This window comes from Entelurus aequoreus, linkage group LG06 (genome assembly GCF_033978785.1).
Source record: "Entelurus aequoreus isolate RoL-2023_Sb linkage group LG06, RoL_Eaeq_v1.1, whole genome shotgun sequence".
Lineage (NCBI taxonomy): Eukaryota > Metazoa > Chordata > Actinopteri > Syngnathiformes > Syngnathidae > Entelurus > Entelurus aequoreus.
The window spans coordinates 81,124,424-81,145,744 of NC_084736.1; the positions used below are offsets into that span (position 1 = coordinate 81,124,424).

Genomic DNA, 21,321 nt, shown 5'->3' on the forward strand with positions numbered 1-21,321 from the left:
AGCATCACGTCATGGCTAATTTAGTAAGTGTACCTTGTCTTGGTTTAGTCATTCACGACCTACTGTTTGGGCTGTATTTGAAATACCGGTTAAAAATGCATTTGTTGATTTGTACAATGACATACTGTGTGTGTGTGTATGTGTGTATATATATATATATATATATATATATATATATATATACGCCCTGCGATGAGGTGGCGACTTGTCCAGGGTGTACCCCGCCTTCCGCCCGATTGTAGCTGAGATAGGCTCCAGCGCCCCCCGCGACCCCGAAGGGAATAAGCGGTAGAAAATGGATGGATGGATATATATACACACTACCGTTCAAAAGTTTGGGGTCACCCAAACAATGTTGTGGAATAGCCTTCATTTCTAAGAACAAGAATAGACTGTCGAGTTTCAGATGAAAGTTCTCTTTTTCTGGCCATTTTGAGCGTTTAATTGACCCCACAAATGTGATGCTCCAGAAACTCAATCTGCTCAAAGGAAGGTCCGTTTTGTAGCTTCTGTAACGAGCTAAACTGTTTTCAGACGTGTGAACATGATTGCACAAGGGTTTTCTAATCATCAGTTAGCCTTCTGAGCCAATGAGCAAACACATTGTACCATTAGAACACTGGAGTGATAGTTGCTGGAAATGGGCCTCTATTCACCTATGTAGATATTGCACCAAAAACCAGACATTTGCAGCTAGAATAGTCATTTACCACATTGGCATTGTATAGAGTGTATTTCTTTAAAGTTAAGACTAGTTTAAAGTTATCTACATTGAAAAGTACATTGCTTTTCCTTAAAGAATAAGGACATTTCAATGTGACCCCAAACTTTTGAACGGTAGTGTATATATATATATATATATATATATATATATATATATATATATATATACACACACACATATACAGTCGTGCTCATACGTTTACATACGGGATACAGGACTCTCTGAAAAATTGTGGTGTGGCTGTTTCAAAATGCACAATAAGGAGGCACTTGACGAAAAATGGGCTGCATGGTCGAGTCGCCAGAAGAAAGCCATTCCTGCGCAAATGTCACAAAGTATCCCGCTTACATTACGCCAAAACAGCACAGAGACAAGCCTCAAAACTTCTGGAACAAAGTAATTTGGAGTGATGAGACCAAAATTGAACTTTTTGGCCACTCGACCATGCAGCCAATTGTTCTTCAAGTGCCTCCTTCAACACCACAATTTTTCAGAGAGTCCTGTAAGTTATTTTTGGATTTTTCTTTGCATCTCGAACAATTTTCCTGGCAGTTGTGGCTGAAATCTTTGCTGGTCTACCCGAATCCCTCATTTTCCACTTCTTAATCAACGTTTGAACACTGCTGATTGGCATTCTCAATTCCTTGGATATCTTTTTATACCCCTTTCCTGTTCTATGCAGTTCTATTACCTTTTCTCGCAGATCCTTTGACAAGTCTTTTGCCTTCCCCGTGACTCAAAATCCAGAAACATGTGTGCAGCACTGGATGAAAGATGCAATGGTCTGTCAGAAGCCCAGAAACTCACTGACCTTTTATACACACACATTAATTACAAACAAACATGTCACAGGTGAGGATTGGAACCTTGATTTGCCATTCAAACCTGTTTGTGTCGACTTTTGTGCATGTTATCAGATCAAAGTCACTGGGGTATGTAAACTTTTGATCAGGGTCATTTGGGTACTTTCTTTTGTCATTTTGATTTAAAAAGAGTAAACACAGTTGTTCGCCAATAAATAGCTTCACACAACCATTAAGCATGAGTGGAAGAAAGGTTTTTGTGTTATCATTCATATTCTCTGAAGAATGGCCAAGAAATCATAAATTCTCCCAGGGTATGTAAACTTATGAGCACAACTTTATATGTGTGTGTGTGTGTGTGTGTGTGTGTGTGTGTGTGTGTGTGTGTGTGTGTGTGTGTGTGTGTGTGTGTGTGTGTGTGTGTGTGTGTGTGTGTGTGTGTGTGTGTGTGTGTGTGTGTGTGTGTGTGTGTAGTGCTTTCTTTTCCTATATTCAAACACATTGTTACTGTTCAAACTGTTTGTAATGTTACAGTGGCCAAAATATGAAATATATTTGTTAAGTCAAACCTCTGCCTTGGTTTTTAATGAATGCTTATGCCCTCTACGCTACTGTATTTTAATGTTAGTCATGAAGAGCCAAGTGTTTTCCAAGGTGGTAGTTGGTAAAAAAAAATAAAATAAAGGTTTTAGAACCACAGTTCTATTGTAACAGTGCAGTGATCTAAATTAAACATTGTTCTCTGGACAAACTCCAGGGTTTCCCACACATTCATTTATTTGTGGCGGCCCGCAACGAAAGAATTACGTCCGCCACAAATAAAAAATAAAATAAAATGTATTTATTTATTTTTTTTGTCCTGTCCAGCTTCTCAGGCAAATCATATAGTTGATGTAGATGCCCATATCAGCTGTTCAGATTTACTTTACAAAAGAGAAGTGTAGGATACTTCTCTTGTTGCCTTATTTGTATTTGACTTTATTACATGTATTTATATTAGAAACACAACATGTGTATATAACAAAGGGTGCAAAGTCTGCAGGCAGTAGGAAACACATGGTTAAGTGTAGGGAGTAAAACTGATGGCAGTCTAAAGTTCAAGATTTTTGGAGCTCTTTGTTCAGTGGATCAGATGTTTGATGAAGCTCTGTGTCTATCTACCACCACTACTGTTTTCTGTTTATTTGTTACTGACTGTGGCAGGACACCTCTGCCTCTGTTTCCCTTTATGTTGCTGGTAAATAATATGGTTGTAGTAGTAGGCTAAAGTTAAATTATTTAGTAGGCACTAATTAAAGGGGCAGAGCTTTGAGACATTTTAGCTTTTATATTTTATAGGATATATTTTTTGTAAGAACCACAATTAATAAATATATTTCAGTGAATAACTTATTGTTCAAATCTGTATAAAATATGTACAATAAATTGTTGTAATTATATTGTAAAATGGATGGATGGATGGATGGACGTTTAAAACAAAACTGTTATTATTAATTAGTAAGTATACATTTTTTGAGCCTTTTTAGAGAAAATCAAATCATTGTAGTAAATTATGCAAATTAATCGATGATGTCATGGTGGCCACGCCCATAGCCACGCCCCCACCGCCACAGGTATCTTGGCAGTTTATGGGAAACACTGAACTCCTTCTGTGCACTCATTTTAAACAAATATTTATTTGTTTTTGCTTTTGTCTTGTCACCGCCAGATATGACTGAGTTTTGAACGCACAAAAGCCTGTCATCAATCCCCCAAGACATCCATGTGTATCATTTTCTTCAAGTTTGACCCACGGCCCGCATCAAAAAATGCCTACAGGTAGATGTTCTTAAACTATCTCTGAATGTATAATGAAAATGTCATGTTTTCCCAGCATATATATAGTACATCGGTCATATTTAAAGAGAAACTGCATTTTTTTAAAAGGTGTGCCTATTGTTTATGCACTCTAACTCGTATAGATGTACAATGTTGTATACATTATCTTTAATATCAGTGCTCAATTACATTACTCTTATTGTTTCCTTTTTTTCTGAAGGGGGAACTGGACTTTTAAAAAAATGTTGCCTATCATTCACAATCCTTATGTAAGACAAGAACACATGTGTTTTTCTTTTTTTAATGCTTTCTAAATAGTTGGGGTGTGACGGTACACAAAAATTTTGGTTCGGTACGTACCTCGGTTTAGAGGTCACGGTTCGGTTCATTTTCGGTACAGTAAGAAAACAACAAAATATAAATGTTTTGGTTGTTTATTTACCAAATTTGTAAACAATGGCTTTATCCTTTTAACATTGGGAACACTATAATAATTCTGCCGACGTTAATCAACATTAAACTGCCTCAAGTTGTTGCTCAGATTAAATAAAATGACAAAACTTTTCTTTTATATATAAAAAGTGCAACATTAAGCAGTTTCAAGTCAACTCATCATGCTTAATTTATTACAGCATTTGGGAAGCCTGTAGTTGATTTTTATTATGTAAATGTTATATTTTTGTTAACAAGTGATAGCAGGGACCCTGCCATTCAAAACTAAGCTGCTACATTACTACTGATTAATGTAACTATAACTGAAAAAATGGTACAATAGCAATAGGAGAGACTATTCATCCCTGAACACCATGGAGTTCATGTAGGCTTAATGATGCACTTACATTATTATATCAACTATCAGAGACAGAAACTCTTCATTTAACATAATGTCCTTTTTTGCTGCTTCAACACAGCTCAATCAACACAGAAAAAGGTCAAGTGAAATAACAGACAGACAGGGCTTTGCTGTCCGTAACACACACACACCGCAAAATGAGCTAATGTTATGCTAAAAGCGATTTAGCCTTCACCTCAAGCCAGGACTGCGAGCGAGCTGAGCTGCCGTTTATATTTCTAGAAGGTATTTTTTGGACTATAAGTCGCAGTTTTTTTCATAGTTTGGCCGGGGGTCCGACTTATACTCAGGAGCGACTTATGTGTGAAATTATTAACACATTAGCGTAAAATATCAAATAATATTATTCATCTCATTCACGTAAGAGACTAGACGTATAAGATTTCATGGGATTTAGCGATTAGGAGTGACAGATTGTTTGGTAAACGTATAGCATGTTCTATATGTTATAGTTATCTGAATGACTCTTACCATAATATGTTACGTTAACATACCAGGCACCTTCTCAGTTGGTTATTTATGCCTCGTATAACGTACACTTATTCAGCCTGTTGTTCACTATTCTTTATTTATTTTAAATTGCCTTTCAAATGTCTATTCTTGGTGTTGGCTTTTATCAAATACATTTCCCCCAAAAATGCGACTTATACTCCAGTGCGACTTATATATGTTTTTTTCCTTCTTTATTATGCATTTTCGGCCTGTGCGACTTTATACTCCAAAAAATACGGTATATAATTAATAATGAAATCCAGAGGCAAATTCATACATTATTCACTGTTACAAGCAGCCCTCCTATGGCAGCCATAAATGCCGTGTGGCCCTCAATGAAAACCAGTTTGACACCCCTGGTTTTGAGTAATGTTACAACAAAACTGATACTAGATGTTGACGCGCTGGCAAAAAAGGGTGATCAACAACACTCCCACTAAAAGAGAATGTAAGTGTTAATTAACCCTGTTATATCATTTTTGTGTTTCTTTGCGGTTCTGATATGATATTGTTGAAAATACCGTATTTTTCGGAGTATAAGTCGCTCCGGAGTATAAGTCGCACCGGCCGAAAATGCATAATAAAGAAGGAAAAAAATATATATAAGGGGGAAATGTATTTGATAAAAGCGAACACCAAGAATATACATTTGAAAGGCAATTTAAAATAAATAAAGAATAGTGAACAACAGGCTGTATAAGTGTACGTTATATGAGGCATAAATAACCAACTGAGAACGTGCCTGGTATGTTAACGTAACATATTATGGTAAGAGTCATTCAAATAACTATAACACAGGGGTCACCAACCTTTTTGAATCCAAGAGCTACTTCTTGGGTACTGATTAATGCGAAGGGCTACCAGTTTGATACACACTTAAATAAATTGCCAGAAATAGCCAGTTTGCTCAATTTACCTTTAACTCTATGTTATTTTTAATAATTAATGATATTTACACTTAATTGAATGGTTTAAAAGAGGAGAAAACACGAAAAAAATGACTATTACATTTTGAAACATAGTTTATCTTCAATTTCGACTCTTTAAAATTCAAAATTCAACCGAAAAAAAAAGAAGAGAAAAACTAGCTAATTCCAATATTTTTGAAAAAATTAAAAAAATAATTTATGAAACATCATTAGTAATTTTTCCTGATTAAGATTAATTTTAGAATTTTGATGACATGTTTTAAATAGGTTAAAATCCAATGTACACTTTGTTAGAATATATAATAAATTGGACCAAGCGATGAGGTGGCAACTTGTCCAGGGTGTACCCCGCCTTCCGCCCGATTGTAGCTGAGATAGGCTCCAGCGCCCCAGCGACCCCAAAGGGAATAAGCGGTAGAAAATGGATGGATGGATGGATGGATGGATGGATGGATGGATGGATGGATGGATGGACCAAGCTATATTTCTAACAAAGACAAATGATTATTTCTTCTAGATTTTCCAGAACAAACATTTTTAAAGAAATTCAAAAGACTTTAAAATAAGATTTAAATTTGATTCTACAGATTTTCTAGATTTGCCAGAATAATTTTTTTGAATTTTAATCATAATAAGTTTGAAGAAATATTTCACAAATGTTCTTCGTCGAAAAAACAGAAGCTAAAATGAAGAATTAAATTAAAATGTATTTATTATTCTTTACAATGAAAAAAATAAATTTACTTGAACATTGATTTAAATTGTCGGGAAAGAAGAGGAAGGAATTTAAAAAGAAAAAAGGTATATGTGTTTAAAAATCCTAAAATCATTTTTAAGGTTGTATTTTTTCTCTAAAATTGTCTTTCTGAAAGTTGTAAGAAGCAAAGTAAAAAAATTAATGAATTTATTTAAACAAGTGAAGACCAAGTCTTTAAAATATTTTCTTGGATTTTCAAATTCTATTTGAGTTTTGTCTCTCTTAGAATTAAAAATTGTCGAGCAAAGCGAGACCAGCTTGCTAGTAAATAAATACAATTTAAAAAATAGAGGCAGCTCACTGGTAAGTGCTGCTATTTGAACTATTTTTAGAACAGGCCAGCGGGCTACTCATCTGGTCCTTACGGGCGACCTGGTGCCCGCGGGCACCGCGTTGGTGACCCCTGCTATAACATATAGAACATGCTATACGTTTACCAAACAATCTGTCACTCCTAATCGCTAAATCCCATGAAATCTTATACGTCTAGTCTCTTACGTGAATGAGATCAATAATATTATTTGATATTTTACGCTAATGTGTTAATCATTTCACACATAAGTCGCTCCTGAGTATAAGTCGGACCCCCGACTTATAAAAAAAGCTGCGACTTATAGTCCGAAAAATACGGTAGATGGATAGCCCATGTTTGGGAAGTCTACTCTTCGGTCCAAGATATGATATGCTTTGAAATGCATAGTGCTTATAATAACAATATAACTAATACTTGGTTAATATTCAGGTCACGGAATGTAAATGGTCTAATGTTGGCGTTTTTTATTGGGTTTTATGGTGGGAGTAGATTCAATGACTTTATTGCTACCATAGGCTCTGTTGTAAGCTGACTTTTATTTCCGTTTATTTAGGAGTCAGAATGCATTTAAAAATTAAAAAAAAGACATATGAGTCCTTGTCTTTCATAAGGATTGTGAATTATAGGCCAAATTCCCAAAAAAGTGCAGCTCCCCTTTAACACCCACTATCAAAATTTTTTGCCGGTGTCTGAAATAGCACAAATGCGTGCACTCCTGCACTGTGTGCCATCCATATGAATTAAGGTGTGATGTGGAGCCAGGCTTTATTTTAAATCCACCAAAGCCTGAGAGGGAACGTCCTACCTGGACTTAGTCCATCTTTGTCCTTGTCTCCGGGAGTCTGACCCTGCCTAAGGAGATCAGATCAGAGGTGTTTGTGCACTGACTCAGACATGAACCTGGGGAAAGGTGAACCCGTGTGTCCTTGTTTTTCACCGGCTATATTTAGAATACTATTTGCAAAAGCAAATATGCCGCATTCACGTCGAATTTGGACAAGGATAAGGAATAGCTAAACGTGCTACTGTACAGCTATACACACCGTAGGAAAATACAAGAAGTGGGTGGATCAATACAAGTATTGATAGTAAAGATACCAAGTATAGTATCAGTATACAGTATTGTCAACACTGCAGTAATAACTTTGATTCATTTTATTATCACAAACTCGTTTTTTTCTTAGTTTTTTTATTGTTTGCAAAATCAGAAAATAAGTCCGTGGGCACATAAGGACTTTAAGTGCAAAAACCAAAGGATTTAAATCAAAGCCAATAGTAGTTTTTGCTTATGTTTAGTTATTTTTCCATATTGACTTTATTTTGCTCAAAATATCGCATATATAAATGAGAATATAAGGTCATTCAAATATTTATTTGATATTTTTACCTTGCAATCCTGTGTATTTGTCTGATTTTTAATTGTAATCAAAAATGTAATCATTCAATGATCTTGAAAACTGTAAGTATCAGCATTGGTATGACCAATACTGCCTCTCCAACTACTTAGTATTGGATCCATACCAAAATTTGTAGTACAGTGTCACCCAAAATGAATATGAAGTAGCCAACCAACAGAGTGCGTATAACATTTTAATAGAAGTGTACATACAGCAGAGTCACCAGTTATTAACATTACAATTGCAAGTAGATTAATTATAGTTTTGACAAAATAATGGCGCAATATGTTACCGAATTACCAAATTAAGAGCCTTTGTACCCGTTTTGAGATTATTTTCATTTATATTACAAATAATACATCATAATACATATCGTTATCGCAAGAGGCTTCAATATAATGTATATTGCAATATAGATTTTAGACCATATCACCCATTGATCGTCTCCAATTAACCTAACGGGCATGTTTTTTTTAATATGTGAGGAAACCAAAGTACCCCCATCTACTCACTGTGTGGCCTACACGCTAACCACTAGTCTACCATGCAGCTCATGTCAAATATTATTTGTCATTAGTGACATGCTCTTGCAAATACAGAGAACATGGGTTCAAGTCCCATCTTGTGCATTTATTGTTTAGTTTTTTTTATTGTCTATTTGTGATAAAAATGAAAATCTCTTATTTTTTATCAATTTTCCAAGGAAATGTCCTATATTTTGAAATGTAAATGTTGAAAAATGTATATACATTCATTCCGCTTGTACCTCGTAATTAGAATTATTAATTAAAGGGAACCTATTGTCAGGAACGACAATATGCAGAGATAGCAGGCGTAGCGCAGGAAAACATGACTTTAATGTCAAAATGCAGGGAAACCAGGAGACAGGAAACTGTATACAGGATACAATCATCAAGCCCTGACTGGAGGGCGAGGCAGGCGTAAATAGTAGCCTGATTGGCAATTGTAACCAGGTTTGCCAGGCTGCCAATCAGGGACTGGTGAGGGAAACGAGCGCGAAGGGAGACATGCAGGAAATGGAACCAAAATAAGAGCGCTGACCGGAAATAAACACAATGTCAGGTTCAAACACTGATGACATCTATTAAACAAGACAAGAGGCAAAGAATCAAACAGAGGCAGAATTCAATTTGGACTCAATATTGAGGAGAAAACGTGTCGACCTGTAACCTCTTATAGTGTCACCCACGCTCTGCCAAAAGATTGCACTCCTTCTTTATTTGACTTTCTCCCCCCACCTGACCACAGCTGCTTCCAGAGGGAAGTGGGTCGTAAACAGCGTTGCCTTTGGTTACCGAACAGTTCAAAAGAAGAGGCCGTAAAATAGTTCAAAAAGAGTTCCATAAAATAGTTCAAAAAGGGTTCGTAAAATACTTCAAAAACAGTTCGTCTGGAAATTGGGCAGATCCTGCCATCTGTCCGCTTTGAAGTCACAGTGGAGTTTTACGAGCCTTCCTCCTGGTAGGCCCCAAAGACAGCTCCCGTCTCCCTGCCAGGAACTCAATGTAATACAAAGCTTTTGTGATCATTTAGAAACAATTATTCTAACACTCAAACAGAGGAAAACCCAAACATAACCAAACTGTCAGTGACAAGCCTGACACCTATGATGATTTTAATCTACATTTAAAACACTTCCTTGTGGTCTCGATAGTACCTCGTATTGGATATGCTTTGGTTTAAAATTTCCTTCACAGTCACTTTTATATAACCCATTTTGTAAGTCTGTCTGCAAGATGTTCAATTCCGAAGGCATTGCCAGATTGCAAATAAAACCATGCCCCAGCCTTTCCAAAAGTATCACAATTTATGTTTTGAAAATGTACCCTGTTTGAATATGTATCTTAAAGTTGTCACTGCTATTGTTTTTCCAGACGTGGTCGAAAATAAACTTCATAAACATTATATACATTCACCATTAAGTACACCTGCTCAGTCTCGATCGATTCAGGCAAGAAAGCTGCTTATAAAACAAGATAAAAAGCTAAGATCTTTTGTTAGGTAGTGTTCTTTGTCTGTATGCACAGCTGCAGTTCCGTTCTTGTATACAATAAGAAGATATAAATGATAATACTGCTGCTATAGGGATAGTAATACATTAACATTGCCTTAATTTACAAAGTGTGCAGCAGAAGTAACATATAAATATAAATGTTTGTTGTCCTCACACACTAAAAAATATTTGCAATTGAATACTCATTTGGGATATATAAGACAATGTTGGGCGGTGATGATATCAATTCAGTTAGTCGGTTCACAAACTACTGCCTGAATCACAGAAAAATAGTAACTAAATGACCTCCTCTATCCCCAGGCTGATTTTGGCTGCAAACAGAGATGAGTTTTACAACAGGCCATCCAAGGTTGCAGACTTCTGGGGGCCCAACAGTGAAGTTCTCAGTGGTAAGTCATACTCGTTGCCAAATGTTGCTCACTTTAAAGACCAAAGTTTGCAGATGCACCTAGGGGGGGTTATCGCTCCAATTTGAAACGATTCAATACCAGGGTTTCCCACACATTCATTTATTTGTGGCGGCCCGCCACGAAAGAATTACGTCCGCCACAAATTTAAAAAAATAAAAAAATTTAAAAAAATATATATATATATATTTTTTTTTTAAATTTTTTTATTTATTTTTTTTTGTCCTGTCCAGCTTCTCAGGCAAATCATATAGTTGATGTAGATGCCCATATCGGCTGTTCAGATTTACTTTACAAAAGAGAAGTGTAGGATACTTCTCTTGTTGCCTTATTTGTATTTGACTTTATTAAATGTATTTATATTAGAAACACAACATGTGTATATAACAAAGGGTGCAAAGTCTGCAGGCAGTAGGAAACACATGGTTAAGTGTAGGGAGTAAAACTGATGGCAGTCTAAAGTTCAAGATTTTTGGAGCTCTTTGTTCAGTGGATCAGATGTTTGATGAAACTGTGTCTATCTACCACCACTACTGTTTTCTGTTTATTTGTTACTGACTGTGGCAGGACACCTCTGCCTCTGTTTCCCTTTATGTTGCTGGTAAATAATATGGTTGTAGTAGTAGGCTAAAGTTAAATTATTTAGTATGCACTAATTAAAGGGGCAGAGCTTTGAGACATTTTAGCTTTTATATTTTATAAGATATATTTTTTGTAAGAACCACAATTAATAAATATATTTCAATGAATGACTTATTGTTCAAATCTGTATATAAATATGTACATAAAGTGTTGTAATTATATTGTAAAATGGATGGATGGATGGACGTTTAAAACAAAACTGTTACTATTAATTAGTAAGTATACATTTTTTGAGCCTTTTTAGAGAAACTCAAATCACTGTAGTAAATTATACAAATTACTCGATGATGTCATGGTGACCACGCCCATGGCCACGCCCATAGCCACGCCCCCACCACCACAGGTATCTTGGCAGTTATGGGAAACACTGAATACGTATCTGGATGCATGACGAATGATACCATTCAGAAGGGATACATTTTAGTATTTGGTGGGATTTGATACAAATTGATTTTATGCAATATAATACCATTTGGTATACTATCTTGTTTAAAGTATATATTTGTTGTATACTGTATTTACTACATTTGAGCAGTTTTCTTTAGGAAATTTCCACATGGAATAGATTTGTGTGCTGCAATATTTAGCATCAATAAAACCCAGCTAAACAGTATTCATACACTATTTTAATAAATGTATTGTAGACCGCGTATTCCATAGCAACAACATAATCTATCTTGACATCGCTAAATATTGTTGAAAACCAAACATGACTGGACAACAGTGAAGCAGCTAACGGTTCGTCCCTTTAACCTCGGAAGTCTGAATTTGGAGCTTGGAATGACGTCACAGCCGAGTTATGAGCGTTCCTGTAGCGAGGTCGGAAATCAAGATGGCCACATTACGAAATATATTTTTGCACTTTCAAAATACACTTACATCTGTGTACTACCTTGCCCACTGTTTCATATCGGTTATTTGTTACACTCCTAGATTCACCCCTAATAAATAATTATTTCATCAGGGTTTGGGTTTGACCACTTAGCTCACTCCTAATTTTAGAATACCAATTATTTGCTTTCAACTACGGTGGTATGTTGGTTTTTGTATATCCCACTTCTGGCTGACCTGGTTTTCGACAAAATTTTGCCCAGGTTTTAGTTAATCGTTTCAGTTATTTTACAGCCAAACATTGCAGGTAACAAAAATGTTTGTGTCCACGTATCATCGTGCGGTATCAAGTGCCAAGCAAAGTATCCCACATGCTTTTTTTTATTGATTTGGAATTGCAAAAAGAGCCGCCATGGGGCCAAAGAAAGTTGCAAATGCCAGCACTGTGATAAAGACGATGAGACACATAATTTATAAAGCCCTTTAAAAACAACCACTGTTGAATTCATTCAAGTTGGTACGGTATGTATGGTAAGAAAAAACGTGTCGTTGGGGATGCCGGTTGGATATTTTTAGGGGTGTAACGGTACGTGTATTTGTATTGAACCGTTTCGGTACGGGGGTTTCGGTTCGGAGGTGTACCGAACGAGTTTCCACACGAATATTTAAGTAGCCGCCTCCGCTTCCTTCTGCCTCTGTTTCTGTCAGTACTCTACACAGCACCCAGCGTTGTCCCACCCACACAGCCATCTGATTGGTTACAAACAGCGGTAACAGCCAATCAGCAGTGCGTATTCAGAGCTCATGTAGTCAGTGCTTAGCGTTTAGCAGGTAAGCATCAGGCTGCGGACTCTCCCCAAATGATAATAAACACCTCCCAGTCAACTACTAGTAACATCACTATGAGCCCATTGACCTTCTAGGAATATAAAAGGCAGCTCAGCTCGCTCGCAGTCCTGGCTTGAGGTGAAGGCTAATTCGCTTTTAGCGTAACGTTAGCTCATTTTGCGGTGTCTGTGTGTGTTACGGACAGCAAAGCCCTGTCTGTCTGTTATTTCACTTTACCTTTTTCTGTGTTGATTGAGCTGTGTTGAAGCAGCTAAAAAGGACATTATGTTAAATGAAGAGTTTCTGTCTCTGATAGTTGATATAATAATGTAAGTGCATCATTAAGCCTACATGAACTCCATGGTGTTCAGGGATAAATAGTCTCTCCTATTGCTATTGTACTATTTTTTTCAGCTATAGTTACATTAATCATTAGTAATGTAGCAGCCTAGTTTTGAATGGCAGGGTCCCTGCTATCACATGTTGATAAAAAATATAACATTTACATAATAAAAATCAACTACAGGCTTCCCAAATGCTGTAATAAATTAAGCATGATGAGTTGACCTGAAACTGTTTAATGTTGCACTTTTTATATGTAGAAGAAAAGTTTTGTCATTTTATTTAATCTGAGCAACAACTTGAGGCAGTTTAATGTTGATTAACGTGGGCAGAATTATATAGTGTTCCCGATGTTAAAATGATAAAGCCATTGTTTACACATTTGGTAATTAATAACCAAAACATTTATATTTTGTTTTCTTACTGTACCAAAAATAAACCAAACCGAGGTACGTACCAAACCGCAATTTTTGTGTACCGTTACACCCCTATAAATATTAAATTAAAGTGTTTGAATGTAGTATCCAGACAGCTAGCAGACTGATTGCCTTTCAGGAGTCTTTAATAAAGCTAATCATAATGTTAAATGTTAGTTTATCCATTTATACGTATTTCACATTGTTTTCTGCATGTAAAACTAGAATTATTCTCTATAAAATGTGTTTTGTTTTCATATTTTTGGGTGTCTAGAACAGATTTATTGGATATTTGGTAGTTATTTTTCCTTGGTTTTATTACGATTAGTTTTTTATCGGAACCTTTTGGAACGGATTACCAACAAAAACCGTGCTATTATTCAGTGGAACTGTTTCTGGAAGGACCTCTTTTTGTTGCAGCATGTCTGTGCCCCAGTGCACACAGCAAGGTCCAAAAGTATATATGAGCTCAAGACTATCAAATACTTTTGGGATGAAGCAGAACAAGCCAGGCCATCTTAATGCAACATCAGTGACCTTTTGAGTTCATAAATCTGCTGGATAAATGGCAAGACATTGTCCCTGTACACACTCCAGCAAGTCTTAGCTGGAAAGAAGGAACATTTTCTTTCATTTTCAGTTCCTTTTATTGTCCCAACCTTTGCCCCTGTTGCGTTGGTTAGACTGATACAGTATGTCTCACATTGATTATCATGCAAAAGGTCAGCCGTCAAATAGAAAGATAGTGTTTGCTACTGTCAGTAAATTAATGGCATGCCACGTCACCTGTGGTCTTGCTATCTCATCAAATGTAAGGGAATATAAAAAGTAATCTTGTTTTGAATTGCAATTTTATTCAATAATGAAGAAATAGTGTGTTTCTTGCACCACATATTCTAATACTCCATCACAGAACATCCCCTCCAGCAGTAAACTATATTTAATCGACTAATATTCAATATGCGTTATAGCTTTGCAGAAGAAATCAATCATCCTTTCCTTTCTTCTGAAGGGGGGAGCGCAGAGATAGCCTCGTTGGTCATCTGATGCTTTTCTTCCCTCTATAATAGAAGGGTCAGGACTAAAGCATTGGGTCCTCAATTGATGTCTGCTTTTATACGATGTGACAGGAATAAATGGTACTGCTTTGTCTGTGGGACCGGGGGGAGGGCCCGGAGGGGACGTGGCATGACGAGAAGGGAAGTAAGCTATAGCTCCCAGTGGGATCAGGCTATAGCTTACTATCCAACCTTTGAGCAGTATGATGATTTGCCTCCACATGTCACTGTCACTGTAAGCGGCCTGTTTTTATTCATCGACAGGAAGTGCAATAGATTCTTCTTTTTTCCTGGCATTAAAAGTCAGGGAAAAAGCACATTTATTAATTAGTTATCTTTATTTTTTTATGTTCAATAAAACGAAACTGTGGTATATTGACTATATATTTTAAAGGCCTACTGAAAGCCACTACTAGCGACCACACAGTCTGATAGTTTATATATCAATGATGAAATCTTAACATTGCAACACATGCCAATACGGCCGGGTTAACTTATAAAGTGACATTTTAAAATTCCCGCCACACTTCCGGTTGAAAAACTCCTTTGGATATGATTTATGCGCGTGACATCACAAAATCCACGGAAGTGGTTGGACCCCATCTGACCCGATATAAAAACCTCTTGTTTTCTTCGACAAAATTCCACAGTTTTCTGGACATCTGTGTTGGTGAATCTTTTGCAATTTGTTTAATGAACAATGGAGGCTGCAAAGAAGAACGTTGTAGGTGGGATCGATCGGTGTATTAGCGGCTAAGTACAATACTTACAGCAACACAACAAGGACTACTTACTACGCCTAGCCGATGCTTGCCGCCAAACCCACGGATGAAGTCCTTCGTCGCGCCGTCGATCACTGGAACGCAGGTGAGCACGGCTGTTGATGGGAAGATGAGGGCTGGCTGGCGTAGGTGGAGCGCTAATGTTTTTATCATAGTTCTGTGAGGTCCGGTTGCTAAGTTGCTAAATTAGCCTTAGCGTCGTTAGCAACAGCATTGTTAAGCCTTACCAGGCTGAGAATTTTTAACCGTGTAGTTACATGTCCATGGTTTAATAGTATTGTTGATCTTCTGTCTATCCTTCCAGTCAGGGGTTTATTTATTTTGTTTCTATCTTCATTTGAGAACGATGCTATCACGTTAGCTCAGTAGCTAAGTGTGTCACCGATGTATTGTCGTGGAGATAAAAGTCACTTTAAATGTCCATTTCACGTGCTCGACTCTCATTTTCAAGAGGATATAGTATCCGAGGAGAGTGGAATCCAATGAGCCAGCTTGTACCTAAGTTACGGTCAGAGCGAAAAAAGATACGTCCTTCACTGCCTCTCTAGTCCTTCACTGTAACGTTCCTCATCTACGAATCTTTCATCCTCGCTCAAATTAATGGGGTAATCGTCGCTTTGTCGCTCCGAATCTCTCTCGCTCCATTGTAAACAAAGGAAAATTGTGAGGAATACTAGCTCCTTTGGCGTCACGCTACTTCCGGTACAGGCAAGGCTTTTTTTATCAGCGAGCAAAAGTTGCGAACTTTATCGTCAATTTTCTCTACTAAATCCTTTCAGCAAAAATATGGCAATATCGCGAAATGATGAAGTATGACACATAGAATGGATCTGCTATCCCCGTTTAAATAAAAAAAATTCATTTCAGTAGGCCTTTAAACTCCTTGTTCAAGTTTTTCTTTCATACTTTTATTGTCGTTTTGAGTGTAACTCAGTGCACATTTTATTTTTATTGCCCCTGTTTGTCGAGGTTTGTAATGCAAACTGGACGTAATGCTCTTGTACTGGGGATGGAACGGTTTATGAAGAAAATCCTAACCTTTCGGTTAGAGATGTCCGATAATGGCTTTTTTGCCGATATTCCGATATTGTCCAACTCTTAATTACCGATACCGATATATACAGTTGTGGAATTAACACATTATTATGCCTAATTATGTTGTGATGCCCCGCTGGATGCATTAAACAATGTAACAAGGTTTTCCAAAATAAATCAACTCAAGTTATGGAAAAAAAATGCCAACATGGCACTGCCATATTTATTATTGAAGTCACAAAGTGCATTATTTTTTTCAACATGCCTCAAAACAGCAGCTTGGAATTTTGGACATGCTCTCCCTGAGAGAGCATGAGGAGGTTGAGGTGGGTGGGGTTGAGGTGTGTGTAGGGGGGTAGTGGGGGGGGGGGTGTATATTGTAGCGTCCCGGAAGAGTTAGTGCTGCAAGGGGTTCTGGGTATTTGTTCTGTTGTTACGGTGCGGATGTTCTCCCGAAATGTGTTTGTCATTCTTGTTTGGTGTGGGTTCACCGTGTGGCGCATACTTGTAACAGTGTGAAAGTTGTTCATACGGCCACCCTCAGTGTGACCTGTATGGCTGTTGACCAAGTATGCGTTGCATTCACTTGTGTGTGTGAAAAGCCGTAGGTATAATGTGATTGGGCCGGCACGCAAAGGCAGTGCCTTTTAAGGTTTATTGGCGCTCTGTGCTTCTCCCTACGTCCGTGTACCACTCCGTACAGCGACGTTTTAAAAAGTCATAAATTTTACTTTTTGAAACCGATACCAATAATTTCCAATATTACATTTTAAATAATTTATCGGCCGATATTATCGGACATCTCTACTTTCGGTTGATCAGTTTGGAGCACGTATGTGCAGTTTGGATTATATGCGTGCGCATTGTGAGGCAGGTGAATGCACACATGCTTGGAACATACTACCAGCTTATATTAGGAACTCTGTCAACTATTCAACTTTCAAAAAAAAAAAACAGTAAAACAGTGGTAAAAAAACAACCCGTCTTTTACCATAATGTGCGTATGTATGTATATACAGTTGTGGTCAAAAGCTGGCTGTCTTGAGTTTCCAATAATTTCTACAACTCTTATTTTTTTTTGTGATGTAGTGATTGGAGCACATACTTGTTGGTCACAAAAAACATTCATGAAGTTTGGTTCTTTTATGAATTTATTATAGGTCTACTGAAAATGTGCTGGGTCAAAAGTATACATACAGTAATGTTAATATTTGCTTACATGTCCCTTGGCAAGTTTCACTGCAATAAGGCGCTTTTGGTAGCCATCCACAAGCTTCTGCTTGAATTTTTGACCACTCCTCTTGACAAAATTGGTGCAGTTCAGCTAAATTTGTTGGTTTTCTGACATGGACTTGTTTCTTCAGCATTGTCCACACGTTTAAGTCAGGACTTTGGGAAGGCCATTCTAAAACCTTCATTCTAGCCATTCCTTTACCACTTTTGACGTGTGTTTGAAGTCATTATCCTGTTGGAACACCCAACTGTGCCCAAGACCCAACCTCCGGGCTGATGATTTTAGCTTGTCCTGAAGAATTTGGAGGTAATCCTCCTTTTTCATTGTCCCATTTAAAGCTCCAGTTCCATTGGCAGCAAAAAAGGCCCAGAGCATAATACTACCACCACCATGCTTGATGGTATGGTGTTCCTGGGATTAAAGGCCTCACCTTTTCTCCTCCAAACATATTGCTGGGTATTGTGCCCAAACAGCTACATTTTTGTTTCATCTGACATCACATGGACAAAGATAAGACCTTCTGGAGGAAAGTTCTGTGGTTCTGTGGACACACCTTCTCATTTCAATGCATTTTATGTTCATGACTATTTACCTTGTCACTGAAGGCATCACAACTTTGACAACTGTGAAGTGAAAACCAATTTCAGGTGACTACCTCTTGAAGCTCATGGAGAGAATGCCAAGAGTGTGCAAAGCAGTAATCAGAGCAAAGGGTGACTATTTTGAAGAAACTAGAATATAAAACATGTTTTCAGTTATTTCACCTTTTTTTGTTAAGTACATAACTCCACGTGTGTTCATTTATAGTTTTGATGCCTTCAGTGACAATCTACAATGTAAATAGTCATGAAAATAAAGAAAACGCATTGAATGAGAAGGTGTGTCCAAACTGGCTTCTTGGAAACACTCCAGACAAAGGTGGTGATTTTGCCTTGCGGTACGCAGACCAAACCGGTTGTGTTTTCACCAGGGTTTGTTTGTCTCTTTGTTAGCACCATAAGTCAAAAAGTTATAGATGGATTGCATTGAAAACTTTAGGAAATGTTCGAAAAAACAATCCTTTCTCTCTCCTTTACGACTTCCCACACACACACAGACCTCGCACACCCGCTCCACGCAGGGAATATTAGGAGATGTTGTTCAGTTCCAGACCGGCCAATTCAACAGTGCCAGGAAAGAATTACACTGACCAAGTTTTCATTTTACACCATATCACGAAACTGTAATGTAAATCTAAGAATGCTTTTTAATAAAAACTCTGAAGTATGACAGTTGCACAAATACTAGCAAATAGTGGTACCTACTACTAACCACTGGTCAGGAAAACTACAGGACTCTCACTTACGATTCTCTTCTAATGGTATACAACGCATAGATCCTTCATTCTAAAAATTGAACTGTACATATTAAACCTCAGCATATTGGCTAGGCTACTAGTTGCTATACAGAATGAATAAAGCATAGTCATTGGTACCCCACAATAGATAAATACATTTTAGCGTAAGTAAGCCACACCCTGAGTCTAAGCTGTTTCAATGACATACTTAGTGTTTTTGCAGAGATGGTCATTGTTGTTGTCAGACGCATCGCACATCAATAAGGATTCTTACACTACTATTTCACAAATCAGGCCTGGACCTGGAACTTGGTAAAGAAGGAGGATCATGGCTGGGCATCAACAAGAGTGGCAAGTTGGCCGCAATCACAAACTACCTGGAAGGACGGCCCAACCCGGATGCACATGGACGAGGTGGGATGGTTTTTTTTCTCACATTGTTTTCAATATATACAATGTAATACATGACAATTCATTTAAACACCATCCTTACCATTGTACAGGTTTTATTGTGTCAAACTACCTCGTAGATAAGGAGCTGGACAGCTACTCTTACCTGAAGAAGTTATCAACAGAAAGTCACTTGTACAATGGCTTCAACCTCCTCACAGCAGAGTTCAAGTGAGTATAAGATGCGTTTTTGGATTAATCATGTTTTTTGGGGTTTTTACCTATAGATTGTATACATCATACAAAACATAATAGAAAAGTGTGCTCCTTTTATGAAGAGATAGATAACTGCTTAGCAAAATATACTTCAGTTGAGGTCCTTTAAAGGTCATTATCACACAAAAATCCAGTACATCAGCTATAAAATAACTTATTTTTGACATTCTAACATAGAAGAAAGAAGATAGCTTTTATTTTTTAAATGTGGAATCTAATTTAATGAGCTATGCGTGAGTGTAGTATGGGCTCTGCTTTAACCTGTTCACACTTACTTTTTAATTGACCATGTCTAACTTGTCGGACCCATCTTTCATTTGTCAGTGATGCCATTTAAAGCAGATACCAGTAATGATAAAGAACTTTTTCTGACTAGAGAATGTTCTGTTCTTTTCAGAAGGATGGTAACTTAAAGGCCTACTGAAAGCCACTACTACCGACCACGCAGTCTGATAGTTTATATATCAATGATGAAATCTTAACATTGCAACATATGCCAATACGGCCGGGTTAACTTATAAAGTGCAATTTTAAATTTCCCGCCACACTTCCGGTTGAAAAAGCCTTCGAAGGATGACGTATGCGCGTGACGTAGCCCGGGGAACAGAGGTATGCCTTCTCCATTGAATACAATACAAAAAAGCTCTGTTTTCATTTCATAATTCCACAGTATTCTGGACATCTGTATTTGTGAATCTTTTGCAATTTGTTTAATGAACAATGGAGGCTGCAAAGAAGAACGTTGTAGGTGGCTGTAGCAACACAAGGACCACTTACTCGGATAGCAGACGCCTAGCCGATGCTAGCAGACGCCTAGCCGATGCTAGCAGACGCCTAGCCGATGCTAGCAGACGCCTAGCCGATGCTAGCAGACCCACCGCAAGGATGATCTGGTGAAGTCCTTCGTCGCGCCGTCAATCGCTGGAATGCAGGTGAGCACGGGTGTTGCTGAGCAAAGCAGATGAGGGCTGGCTGGCGTAGGTGGAGCGCTAATGTTTTTATCATAGCTCTGTGAGCTCCGGTTGCTAAGTTAGCCTTAGCGTCGTTAGCAACAGCATTGTTAAGCTTTGCCAGGCTGAGATCTATTAACCGTGTAGTTACATGTACATGGTTTAATAGTATTGTCGATCTTCTGTCTATCCTTCCAGTCAGGGATTTATTTATTTTGTTTCTATCTGCATTTGAGACAGATGCTATCACGTTAGCTCATGCTAAAGATGCTAAAGAGCTTCGTCGATGTATTGTCGGGGAGATAAAAGGCACTGTAATGTCCATTTCGCATTCTCGACTCTCATTTTCAAGAGGATATAGTATCCGAGGTGGTTTAAAATACAAATCCGTGATCCACAATAGAAAAAGGAGAGAGTGTGGAATCCAATGAGCCAGCTTGTACCTAAGTTACGGTCAGAGCGAAAAAAAATATGTATTTCACTGCATTCTAGTCCGTCACTCTAACGTTCCTCGTCCACGAATCTTTCATCCTTGCTCAAATTAATGGGGTAATCGTCACTTTCACGGTCCGAATAGCTTTAGCTGCGTTGAAAACAATAGGAAAATATGAGGGAGTGAACAACTGACAACGTCACGCTACTTCCGGTAGGGGCAAGGTTTTTTTTTATCAGA

At 37.6% G+C, this 21,321-nt stretch overlaps 1 protein-coding gene across 3 annotated transcripts in view; it reads left to right on the forward strand.

Annotated features, from left to right (window-relative positions):
• The window catches only part of tango2 (transport and golgi organization 2 homolog (Drosophila)), a 45,922-nt gene that overhangs the window by 6,512 nt on the left and 18,089 nt on the right, over positions 1–21,321 (forward strand). For all 3 annotated transcript variants that reach the window (XM_062051646.1, XM_062051645.1, XM_062051647.1), the window contains exons 2-5: positions 3,236–3,345; positions 10,422–10,510; positions 19,327–19,446; positions 19,536–19,653. In XM_062051646.1, coding sequence (XP_061907630.1) covers positions 3,290–3,345; positions 10,422–10,510; positions 19,327–19,446; positions 19,536–19,653 — 383 coding nt within the window. In that variant the 5' untranslated portion in view covers positions 3,236–3,289. The remainder of the gene's footprint in view (positions 1–3,235; positions 3,346–10,421; positions 10,511–19,326; positions 19,447–19,535; positions 19,654–21,321) is intronic.